Consider the following 12,567-nt stretch of genomic DNA (forward strand, 5'->3'; position numbering starts at 1 on the left):
AGAGAGATAGAGGTAGAGAGAAAGAAGTGTAAGGTGTGAGTCAGAAAGGGAGATAGAGAGAGAGAGAGAGAGATAGAGAAAGAGAGAGAGAGAGAGAGAGAAGAGGACAGGTCCTGGTCACCACATTCTGGGAAGGAGGTGATTGTATTTGAGAGGGTACGGGGAGATTTCCCAGAATGCTGCCTGAATGTGAGCTTTGAGATAAGATTAGAAAGGTTGGGGTTGTTTTCCTTGGAGCAGTGAAGGCTGAGAGGGGACCTGATAGAGGGGTATAAGATTATTTGGGGCAGTGATAGTGTGGGTAGGAAGGCACTTTTTACATGAGTGAAGGACTCAGTAACCAGGGACCGAGATTGAAGGTAACACAGACATGGACACACAGAGACTCGGAGCTGGAGCAGGCCATTTCGCCCTTTGAGTCTGCTCTGTCACTCAGTATGATCATGGCTGACCCTCTCTCTCAAAGCCATATTCCTGCTTTCTCCCCATTCCCTTCATGCTGTTAAAATACAAAACAATTATCTCTCTCCTTTTCTTGAATATATTCAGTGGTAGAGAATTCTACAGGTTGACCACCAGCTGAGTGAAGAAATGTTTCCTCATCTCAGTCCTAAATGGTCTATCCTGTATCCCCCTGAGACTGGGTCCCCTGGTTCCAGACTCGCCAACCAGGGGAAACCTCCTCCCTGCCCAGCCCTGTTAGAATTTTATATGTTTCAATCAGATTCCCTCTCATCCTTCTAAACTCGAGTGAGTCCAGGCCCAGTCAAATTGGAGAGTGAGAGGGGAATTGAGGAGAACTGTTTTCACCCAGAGGGTGGTGGGAGTCTGGAACTCACTGCCTGAAAGGCTGGTTGAGTCACAAACTCTCATGACATTGGAGCAGTGTTTAGATATTCCCTTGTGTTGCTGTAACCTCCAGGGTAATGGGCCAAGAGCTGGAGGATGGGTTTAGTGTCATCAGATCGCTGTTTACCAGCACAGATACAATGGGCCAAATGGCCTCATTCACTGCTGTTCACATCAATGACTCTGAGACAGAGAGAGAGAGGAAGTGTGAGGGGCTGACGTGGCTCTCTCTGCCTGATGCCATTTACATACTGAGGAACACCCAGTCAGACTCTCACAGGCTGCAGTTTTATAAAGCAGAGCCCAGTGAAGGGAGAGTTTATCAGGAACCAGGCCCAGGGACAGGAGCACACACCATGATTTCACACATCCAGCTGATCTGGCCCCTGGCATTCTGTGTTGCAGGTACAAATCTCTCTCCTTCCACCTTGAATCTTTAGCTGCTCTCCATTTCTCTTCAATTCCACTGACTTGTGATTGAAGGAAAAATGCTGAAACCAGAGGAATGCTCAGTGTCTCCAACAATCTCTCATTTGACAGGCTCTTTCTGTGACAGTTCTGACTTCACTGTGTTTCTCTCTGACCCCTCAGGTATCAATGGGGACATCACCATGACCCAGTCTCCCCCAGTGCTGTCAGTGGGACTGGGCCAGACTGCAACAATCACCTGTACGGCCAGTCAATCTGTTAGCAAGTGGGTTAGATGGTACCAGCAGCGAGAAGGTCAGAAACCCTCTCTCCTGATCTATGATGCAACAAATCGATTCACAGGAGTCTCCAATCGATTCACCGGCAGTGGATCAGGGACCAGTTTCACCCTGACAATCAGCAACGTTCAGAATGAGGATGTCGCTGACTATTACTGTATGCAGGAAAGCAGCTCCCCCTATTACGTTCGGGAAAGGAACCAAGCTCCGACTGAGTAAGTAAACGTCAATCCTCCGTTATTAACCCTGTCAATACTGAAACACACTTTCTAAAACACAAATGCTGAATTGTTGAAGGTATTAGTGAGAAGCTGCAGTGAATGAAATAGTTGATGAAGGAGCACTGTGTCTAACAGGGTGTCCAGCTGTATTTCTTTAGTTCCATTGTCCCTTTAAGCAGCAAGATATAAGTCAGTAAGTTTTACTCACCGTGTGGAGGAGCTCTGTCCATTTGCAGCCTGTGGTCCCATTCCTGCAGCATGGAGTGAAATCAGTGAGTAGCCTCCTGCCAGTCTCAGTGTGTCAGACACAGGCAGAGTTTGATGTGAGCTCTGGCTCCCTGTCCCAGTCTCTGATCTCACTGACCTCAGCAGCAGCAGCAGCAGCAGCAGCACAGTTAGACACCGAGCTCCCACCTCCCCCAGCTTTAACTCTGCTCAATCACACAATCACAGAGTTGTTACAATGCACAAGGAGGCCATTCCACCCATCCTGTCTGGACCGACTCTCCGAATGAGCAATTCACTGAGTGTCATTCTCCTGCCTTCTCCCTGTCACCCTGCATATTGTTCCTTTTCGAATAACAGTCTCATTCCCTTCGGAATGTTTCAATTGAAGCTGCCTCCACCACACTCTCAGACAGTGCATTCCACACCTTAACCACTCACTGGCTGAGAATGTTTTTCCTCATCTCACTTTTGATTCTCTCACTAATTACTTTAAATCTGTGCCCTCTCCTTCTCAATACTTTCTTGAGTGGGAACATTTTTTCCCTATTTCCTCTGGCCAGACACCTCCTGATTTTGAATTCCTCAAAAATATTTCCTCTCAGCCTTCACTTCTCCAAGAAAGACAGTCCAAACTTCTCCAAAGTTTGTTCATAACTGACATTCCTCATCCCTGAACCTTCTATGGGAATTTTTTTACCCCATCTCCAAAATATTCACATCCTTCATGAATTATTCCCCTTATATATTCCCGTAGTCCCATTTGCTTGCATTTCGCTAATTTCCCCCATACCGTTCCTGTCCAGGTACCTGTTCAAATGCCTTTTAAATGTTGTTATCATACTCACCTCTACGACTTCCTCTGGCAGCTCATTCAATACACCCACCACCCTCTATGTGAACGAGATGCACCTCAGGTCCCTTTTGAATCTTTCCCCTCTTGCTTTAAACCTCCTCTGCTGTTTAGTTTTGGACTCCCTTACTCTGGGGAATAAACCTGAGCTAGTCATCTTATCTATGCCCATTATCATTTTATAAACCTCTAAAATGTCACCCAGCAGTCTCTGACCTTCCAAGGGAAATAGCCCAGGCCAAACCAGCCTCTCCTTATAACTCAAACCCTCCAGTCTCGGTGACATCCTTGTCATCCTTTTTACACCCTTTCCAATTTAATGACATCCTTCCAATAGCAGGGTGACTGGGAATGGGCCTGATCAATACCTTGGAGAATCGTAACAACTCCCACACGTAATGCTCTGACCGATAGAAGCAATTGTACCAAATGCTTTCTTCACCACCCTGTCTCCATTTGACACCAGTTTCAATCCTCTATGTGCCTCCACCCCTTGGTCTCCCTGTTTGACAACACTCCCCATGGCCCCACAATTAACTGTGTTAGCCCTGGCCTGGTTTTTGTACCAAAATGTAACACCTCCTTATTATCTCAATGTGTAATGTAAATGTACTCTCAAATAGCCTTCTTCTCTGTCCATGAAACTACCAATGTTAGTGTCATCTGCAAACTCACAAACCATGGCCCCTATATTCTCATTCAATTTGTTTCTATAAATGACAAACAATGATGAACCCAGAACCAATCTTTTTGCCACATATCTGGTCACAGGCTTCCAGTCTGAAAACCATTATCTACCACCACTCTCTGTCTCCAACCATTAAGCCAACTTTGTATCAGTTAGCTTCCCTGGATCCAACTTGATCTAACCAGTTGTCCATGCAGCACCTTGTCAAAAGTCTTGCTAAAGTCCATGTAGATAATGTCTACCACTCTGCCCTCAGCTATCGTCTTGGTCATGTCTTCAAAAAATTCAATCAAATTTGTGAGACATGCTTTCCCACTGACAAAGTCATGTGGACTATCCTTAATCAATCCTTGTCTTTCCAAATGCATTTCGATCCTGTCTGTCAAAATCCCCTCCAACAACTCACCGGTCTATAATTCCCAGGGTATTCCTTGCAGACCTTCCTAAATATCAGCACAAAATTAGCCAAGCTCCAGTCTTCCAGCACATCACCCGTGGCTGTTGATGATACAAACATCTCACCAAGGGGTGTCAAAGTCTCTTCCCAAGCTTCCCACAAAGTACTGGGATGGAGCTGATCAGTTCCTGGGGATTTATCTACCTTTATGAGTTTAAAGAACAGATTACAGCATCTCTTCTTCTGTAATATGGACTCTTCTTAAGACATCAACATTTATTTCCCAAATTTCCTTCACTTCGATGTCCTTCTCAACCATAAATACTGCGGCAAAATATTAGATTGGTAACTCATTCATATTCTGTTTTAAAATAGAATATGAAAATTCTAAGAGTGAGACATTTGGAGGTGATCCATGGGATATGATCCATGGTCATGACTTTACTCTGGATTGTCCTTTGTCCTTTTCCACTGTCTCCCTAATCCTTGTGATACAATTCCCTAAATGTCCTCCCATTGATACTTGATCTACATGGGCCTCCTCATTCCCAAGATCCAGGTCTGGCAGAGTTTCCTTTCTGATGGGAATGGGAACACACGGTTGGAGAAAATTCACCCGAGCACACTCTCACAACTCTGGCCCCTCTCTGCCCTTCACACTGCTCCGATTTCATTCTATATTCTGATAATTAAAGTTACCCAAAAGTGTGCTGTGAATTTCTTGCAGATTTCTTCCTCTACATCCTTCCCTCTAGTTGGTGACCGACAGACTGCACTGAACAACCTGATTGCACCTTTTTTGTTCCTTATCTCAAACCAAATCCATTCTGCCCTTGACCCCTCTGGGACATCCTCTTTCTCCAGCTCTGCACCGATCTTAACCAATCCCACACCTTCTTCCCCTTTTCCTATCTTTATTGAACACCTTGTATCCAGGAATATTTAACACCCAGTCCTGTCCTCATTTGAGCCTCATCTGTAAGAGCAACAACACCAGACTTCCACTTGGTAATATGCGTCTGTAACTCCCCAATCTTACTCCCCATACTCCACGCAGGCCCATACATGCACACAGTCAGTTGGATTTAGAAATTATTACTCTCTCCCTCACTGTGACCTGGCCAAGAAAGTTACTATTCCTTACTTAAGAGTATCTATCTCTTCCATGATTCTGTTTTCCTTGGTGTTCCTCCCTGATATTTCCTCCTGGTTCCCACAGTCCCCCTTCCATGTTCATTTAAACCCTCTCCAACAGCACCAGCAAATCACCGCACAAGGAGCTCAGTTCTGTTCAGGAGCAACCCATCTGGTCTATAGAGGTCACATCTCCCACAAAGTCATTCCCAATGTCCCAAGAATCTCAAACGCTCCCTCCTGGACCATCTTTCCAGCCTCAGATACACCCTGCCTTATCCTTCTGTTCCTATCCTCATTTGCATTGGTCACTGGGAGTAGTCCAGAGATTCACAATTTTGAGCTGCTGTTGCTAATTGCCTCCAGAGCTCCCTAAATTCTGACTGCAGGACCACATCCCCTTTCTCCCTTTGTCACTGGGACCACAACTGCTGCCTGTTCCCCCTCTCCCCTCAGGGTGGGAGACAACACACCATCCTGGATTCCCATCTGCAGTTGCAGAAACACCTACTGATTGCCCTCACTCTCGAATCTCCTCTCACTGTCGCTCTTCCAGTCTTCCTTGTGCCTCCCTGTACAGCTGAGTCCCCGTGGTGCCATGGACTTGGCTCTGGCTGCACTCCCCAGATGAACCATCATTCTCATCAGGATTCCAAACTGAATCCTGGTTGGAGAGTGGGATGCACTCGGGGATTCCTGTACTAGCGGCATAGTCCTGTTGGACTGTCTGCTGCTCCCCCATTCCCTCTCTCCCTGCATACTCTGAAGCTGCAGAGTGACCACATCTAGAAACGTGCTCTCCACGGAGCTCTCTGCCTCACAGATGCTCCACACTGACACCAGCTGCTGCTCAAGCTCCGAAACCCAGAGCTCCAACTGCTGTCACTGACCACACTTCCTGTATTCATGGTATTCCAGGAGCTGGGAAGCATCCTAAAGTTCCCACATGGAAGAGGGTGCACACTCTCACCACTCCCTGGTTATCCCTTGATAAAGTTCTGATGACAAACAGCTCCAGCTGGGCTCAAATCCAGGCCTTTCAGTGTTCCAGGGTTTGGCAGAGTCTGTTCAAAAGACAATATGATAACAGAGCAGAATTAGGCCATTCGGCCCATCAAGACTGCTGTGCCATTTGGGTATGGCTGATGTGTTTCTCATGAACATTCTCCTGCCTTCTTCCCATTATCTTTGATCGCCTTCCCAATCAGGAACCTATCAATGTCCATCCGAAACACATTCAATGCCTTCACCTCCACAGCATGAGTTCTACAGATTAACCACCCTCTGGCAGAAGAAATTCCTCCTCATCTCAGTCCTCATGGATTATCCCTAAATTCTGTGGCTGTGCCCTCTGGTCCATGTTTCTCTTACTGGTGGAAACATCTCATCCCCGCCCACTCTATCCAGGCCTCTCAGTATTCTGTAAGTTTCAATGTGATCTCCGCATGTCCTTAAGAACTCTATCAAGTACACATCCACAGTCCTCAATCTCTCCTCGACAGACCAGGCTGTCACCCCCAGGGTCATTCTCATAAACCTCCTCTGGATCTCCCCCAATGCAAGCACATCCCTCCTTAGATACAGGTCCCAAAACTGTTCACAATATTCCAAATGCAGTCTGACCAGAGTCTCATACATCCTCAGCAGGACACACCTGCTCTTGTATTCTAACTCAGTTGAAATGAATGCTAACATTGCATTTGTCTTCCTAATTGCCAACTGAACTGACATATTAATCTTAAGTGAAATCTGAAAGAGGATTCCTAAGTCCCTTTATGTTTCAGAATTCCAAATTTTCCCATTTAGAAAACAGTTTGAGTCTCTATTGTTCCAACCTAAGGGCACAACCTCATACTTTCCCACTTTGTATTCCATCTGTCACTTCTTTGCCCACTCTCTGAGTCTTTCCAAGTCCTTCTGCAGCCTCCCTGCTTCCTCAACTCTCCATGTCCCTCCCCTCATCTTTGTGTCATCAGCAAATTTAGGAACAATGCCCTCAGTTCCTTTTCCCAGATCGTTAATATATAATTAATTGTTACATAAATAGCTGAGGTCCCAACACTGCCCCCTGCTGAACTGCATGAGGCACCAGCTGCCATCCTGCAAAAGACCCATTTATTTCCACTCTCTGTCCACGTCAGTACTGGGCCCCAAACCCCATGGCCTCTTATGTTATTTAGCAGCCTCCTGTGTGGCAACTTGTCAAAGGCCTTCTGGAAACCCAAACAGATCATGTCCATTGGCTCTCCTTTGTCTAACTTGCTCATTGATATTATTGCATATAATTCCCAGCTTCTCCCTCTCGAACTGCAGGGTGAATTGTATCACATTATGGTCACTGCCCCCTCAGGGTTCACTCACCTTCAGCTCCCCAATCAGGGCTGCCTCATTACACATCACTGAATCCGGAATTACCTGTTTCCTAGTGGCTCTACCACAAGCTTTTCCAAAAAAAGTATCTCTCAGACATTCCATGAATTCCTTTCCTTGAGATCCATTCCCAACCTGACTTTCCCAGTCCACCTGCATATTGCAGTCCCCATGATTATTGTAATAATCCCTTTCTTACATGCGTTTTCTATCTCCTGATTTATTTTCTGCCCCACATCCCGACTACTGAGAGGAGACTTGGACATAATTCCCATCAAGCCCTTTGCTATTTTGTGGGTCCTGCAGTTGACTCACACAGATTCTATGCTTTCCAACTCCATATTTCCTCTTGCTGTCGATGTAATTTCAGTTCTTCCTGACAAGGTAAACCTGCTCCTCCCTCACCCTACTCCCACCCCCTTCACATGTACCTATCATTAGAAACATAGAACATTGAAAATGGCTGCAGGAATCGGCCACTCAGCCCTTTGAGTCTGCACCACCGTTCAATATGATCATGGCTGATTACCCAATCTCATTATCCTATTCCCACTCCACCCCCATATCCCTTGATTCCACAGGTTCACAACAGAGGAATAACTTAACCCTTAATCTTCGACTGTGACCCCTAGTTTTGGATTTTCCTAATATCAAGAACATTCTTCCAGCATCAAGCCTGTCAAATCCCATCAGGATTTTATATGTTTCTGTGAGATTCCTCTCATTCTTCTAAATCCCAGTGAGTACAAGCCCAGTTGATCTAGTCTTTCCTCATATGTCAGTCCTGCCGTCCCTTCCCTTCCAGTGAACCTTCGCTGGACTCCCTCAATAGCAAGAATGTCCTTCCTCAGACTAGGAGACCAAACCTGCACATAATACTCAAGCTGAGGCCTTAATTCCGCAAGACATCCTTACTCCAGTCCACAAATCCTCTCACTGTGAAGGCCAGCATGTCATTAACTTTCCTCACTGCCTGCTGCACCTGCATGCCCCCTTTCAGTTACTGTTCCACCATGACACCCAACTCTCATTGCACCTCACCTTTTCCTAAACTTACACCATTCACTAATAATCTGACTTCCTGTTTTACCACCAAAGTGGATAATCTCACACTTACCCAAATTAGATTGCTTTTGCCAAGTATTTGTCCACTCAGCCAGCCTGTCCAAGTCACTCTGCAGCCTCTTAGCATCCTCCTCACAGCACACATTGCCACCCAGCTGAGTGTCATCTGCAAATTTGGAGGGATTGCATTCAATTCCTTTGACCATATCATTTATGTATATTGTGAACAGCTGGGGTCCCAGCACTGAACCCTGCGGTACCCCACTCATCACTGCCTGCCACTCTGAAAGGGACCCATTTATTCCAACTCTCTGCTTTCTATCTGCCAATGAGTTCTCTCTCCATGTCAATACATTACCTCCAATACCATGAGGTTTAATTTTGCTCACTAATCTCTTGTATGGGACCTTGTCAAAAGCCTTTTGAAAGTCCAGAACACAACATCCACTGGGTCCTGAGGGAGGGTCACTCAATCTGAAATGTTAACTTCGATTGCTGTCCACAGATGCTGCCAGACCTGCTGAACTTTTTCATCAAGTTTTGTTGTCCACTGATTCAGCCTTGTCCATTCTCCACTGATCACATCCTCAAAACCTTCCAGAAGATGTGTCAGGCCTGATTTCCCTTTAGTAAATCCATGATGACTTGGACCGATCCTGTCACTGCTTTCCAAATGCTCGGTTACTGTATCTTTAATAACTGACTCCAGCGTTTTCCTCATGTATAATTCCTCATTTTCACTCTCCCTCCTTTTATTAAAAAGTGGGGTTACATTGGATACTGTCCAGTTCATTGGAACTCTGTCAGAGTCGACAGAATGTTGGAAAATGATCAGCAATGTGTCCATTATTTCTACACCCACTTTCTTAAATACTCTGATGACTTGCTGGCTCCTGGGGACTTACAATTTTTGATACCATCAATCTCCCCAAAACCATTTCCTGACTAACAAGGATTACCTTCAGTTCCTCCTTCACACTTGACCCACTATCCCCTCACATTTCCTTTCATTAGGATGTGCATCCCTGGATATTTAGTTCCCAGCCCTGATCCCCTTGCAGCCACGTCCCTGCACTACAGGCTCATTTACCTTGTTTCATATACTCGATGCATCGAAGTACAACACCCTCAGTCATGCACTGACTGCCTCCTTCTCATAGTTATCTCCTTTAGAAATCACAGAATCCCTACAGTGTGGAAGCAGGCCATTCAGCCCAGATTGACCCTCCAAAAAAGCATCCCACCCACCCTACAATTCCCATGGATAATTCTCCTTACCAAAACAGCTTTGTGACAATGGGAGGAAACCCAAGTAGACACGGGGAGAATGTGTAAACTCCACACAGACAGTCAGTTGGAATTGAGTCTGTGTCTCCGGAGCTGTGAGACAGCAGTGCTACCCACTGATCCACCATTCCACCCTGCGGTGCCTCAAGTTCGATTCTTGATCCTTTCCATACTCTTGATCCTATTACTTGGTCTGGATACTTTAATAACTTCTCCTGAGCTCCTACCTTCTTTAGTTAGTTTAAACTCCTCGCAAACTTGATTTCCCTTGGTTTGTGTGGTACCACTTTGTCTACATTATTCCGAATGGTTCGTGTGTTAAGAGACAAAACCTTTAAGCTTGTTCAAAACTGAGCTTCCCTGCACTTTTAAGTTTCCTCAGTACAATCTGACATTCACAATACTCTGTGCCTTTCCTTTTATTTTCTCGTAACAATCAATCCCATCATTAACCAGTATTCCTCCCTTCTCCTTTAACTTTCATTTCCTCATTTTCTATCGAACTGTTCTAGTTACTTTCTCTTGGAATCATATTCAGGCTGATACTTATTCCTGAACAAACATCACTCAAAATGTTCCTTGGTTCATTGTTACTTGTGGGATCTTGCTGTGTACAATCTGGCTTCCACATTTCCTACATTACAACAGTGACCACATTTCAAACAAGTTCCACACTGTCTGCAAATATCTTTAGGACAGCATGAATCTTTCTTTTCATTGGATGAACTGGGAGTCTTTCAGATGTGACGGATGATGTTCCAATATTGCACAGTCCTCCTCCTGAACTACAGTTACTGCTATATATGTCCCTCTCTTTTGTGAAAACAGACCAGAAGTTTTCATGAGGAACCATTGCTCCATCTTCCACCACTGCACACAAGTTCCCTTCCTGCTCTCGAATGGGCCTCACACATTCCTTCATTCTCTTGTTCTTTCTGTGATTATAAAACATCACTGGGATTTCCCTGACTTCATTTGGACACATTTCATCCTGTCAGCTCTTTGCTTTCCTCAGGTCCTGGTAAATTTCACCGTTGCATTTTGTCTTTCAGCCCACTTTTACCCAATCCCTGCCCAGTTTAGGAAAATGGTTTTGTTCCCAAATGAAAACTTTCACACTTGCTCCATTGTTCTCCAGTTCCATCCCGACTCTCAATCTCACTGAGTTCTGATCACTGTCACTGAAGTGCTCCCCCATTGAGAGCCCTTCCAGCTGCCCACATTCATTCCCTAAAGAATGATCCAAAACTGCCCTTCTCTTTCACCATCACCCTCTCAGGAGCAATTAGGGATGGGTAATAAATGCTGGCCCTGCCAGTGACACTCACATCCCAAGAAGCAATTTTAAAAGGCCCTGTCCTTTTATGGGGTTTGTTAGGTATTGAATACAAATGTTCAAATGGATTGCTTTGCCAGTGAATGTTCAGAGTTGTAATCCCTTTGAATGGCAGGGATTAAAATTGTTTCTCTTGTCTTTCAGGCCGTGAGAACTCTCAGCCCAAGCTGACCCTGTTGCCCCCCTCCCCAGAGCAGGTCAATGCCAAGGGCACTGCCACCCTGGTGTGCCTTGCCAATCACTTCTATCCCGATGAGCTGGAGGTGCAGTGGAAGAAGGACGGTGCAGTCATTTTGGACGGGGTTCAGACCAGCAACTACCTGCGAGCTTCGGACAGCACCTACAGTGTCAGCAGCCTGCTGACCCTCTCTGGGTCTGACTGGGAGTCCAACGCTCGCTTCTCCTGTGCCCTCACCCATGTGACCCTCCCCTCTCCCCTCAGCAAGAGCATCAGGAGATCAGAATGTGTGTAGAGTGTTCAAGACAGTCCACAGAGGAGACACAACTTTAAATAGAACAGGGCTGAGCTGGCAGGACGAAGGTCATGGTCAGCACTGAATTTCAACTCTCTTCCTTCTTGGGATTGGCTCGGTGACATTTCTGAGGTTCAAGGGTTAAGGCAGGTCATTGGGATCATCAAAAGGAAGCTTTACTCTGTATGAAACCCCGTGCTGACCCTGTCCTGGGAGTGTTTTATGGGGACAGTGATGACTTGTGATGCCAAGTAAAACCTCTCGAAGATGCTGAAAACTGTCAGCTGTACAAAAACAATGTGAACTTCTGAAGTCTCTGCTTCAGTAAACCAGATCTCCTTCCTGCTCAGCCGCCAGTTCGAATTTAAGCTTCTGTCACTACTTAAAGGGACAGGATTCTTATGTCATTGAGAAAATCTCCACAAGTGTTTTCCTCAAGCTCCATTGTGGCTGTGAATTTGTGCAGCTTCCTCTGTCTGGGCTGTTAATTGAAGTCTGTTTTCTGTCAATGTAAATCTGGAGAAAGGAATAAAGATCAAGAAGATTCAGTCTCTGTCTCGTGTTGCTTTGGAAATGGCCAGAGCTACTGGGAACCCTGCATTGATGAATATGATCAGCAGCATCTTGTTACTCAGAATAACAATTTCACAGGTTTTGGGAAATAAATATTTCTTAAATTAGACTTGGGCTTTCCTTACTCTTAAAGTGCAATGGAATGGGCCTGTGTGTCCCTGGAGTAAGATTGAGAATGTTAAATCTGGGGTGTCTGGGAGTCACGGCTGGGGAAGGCAGTCAATAATAAACTGGTTCCACCTTCTGCTGTCATATTCTGTAACCCCTGGGCCATCTCAGTGAGAGACATCCAGGGCTCAGGGTGGATTCCAGAGCAGCTCATTGACCTGACTGTTGTGTTCCTTAGTCCACATGTGACTCCAATAATCTCACTTGAGGGCTTTAGTATC

At 45.6% G+C, this 12,567-nt stretch overlaps 1 gene segment (V, D, J or C); it reads left to right on the top strand.

The window, feature by feature from the left end:
* The first annotated feature begins 1,196 nt into the window (after nt 1-1,196).
* On the top strand, nt 1,197-12,153 carry LOC148149251 (immunoglobulin kappa variable 3-11-like). The segment is given in 3 exon segments: nt 1,197-1,254; nt 1,441-1,771; nt 11,277-12,153. Coding segments are annotated over 3 exon segments (387 nt in total).
* Nucleotides 12,154-12,567: the final 414 nt, after the last annotated feature.

The sequence above is a fragment of the Chiloscyllium plagiosum genome, unplaced genomic scaffold, assembly GCF_037043375.1.
Source record: "Chiloscyllium plagiosum isolate Xiang-an unplaced genomic scaffold, Cpla_swu_hap1 HiC_scaffold_9, whole genome shotgun sequence".
NCBI classification, from domain to species: Eukaryota; Metazoa; Chordata; class Chondrichthyes; order Orectolobiformes; family Hemiscylliidae; genus Chiloscyllium; species Chiloscyllium plagiosum.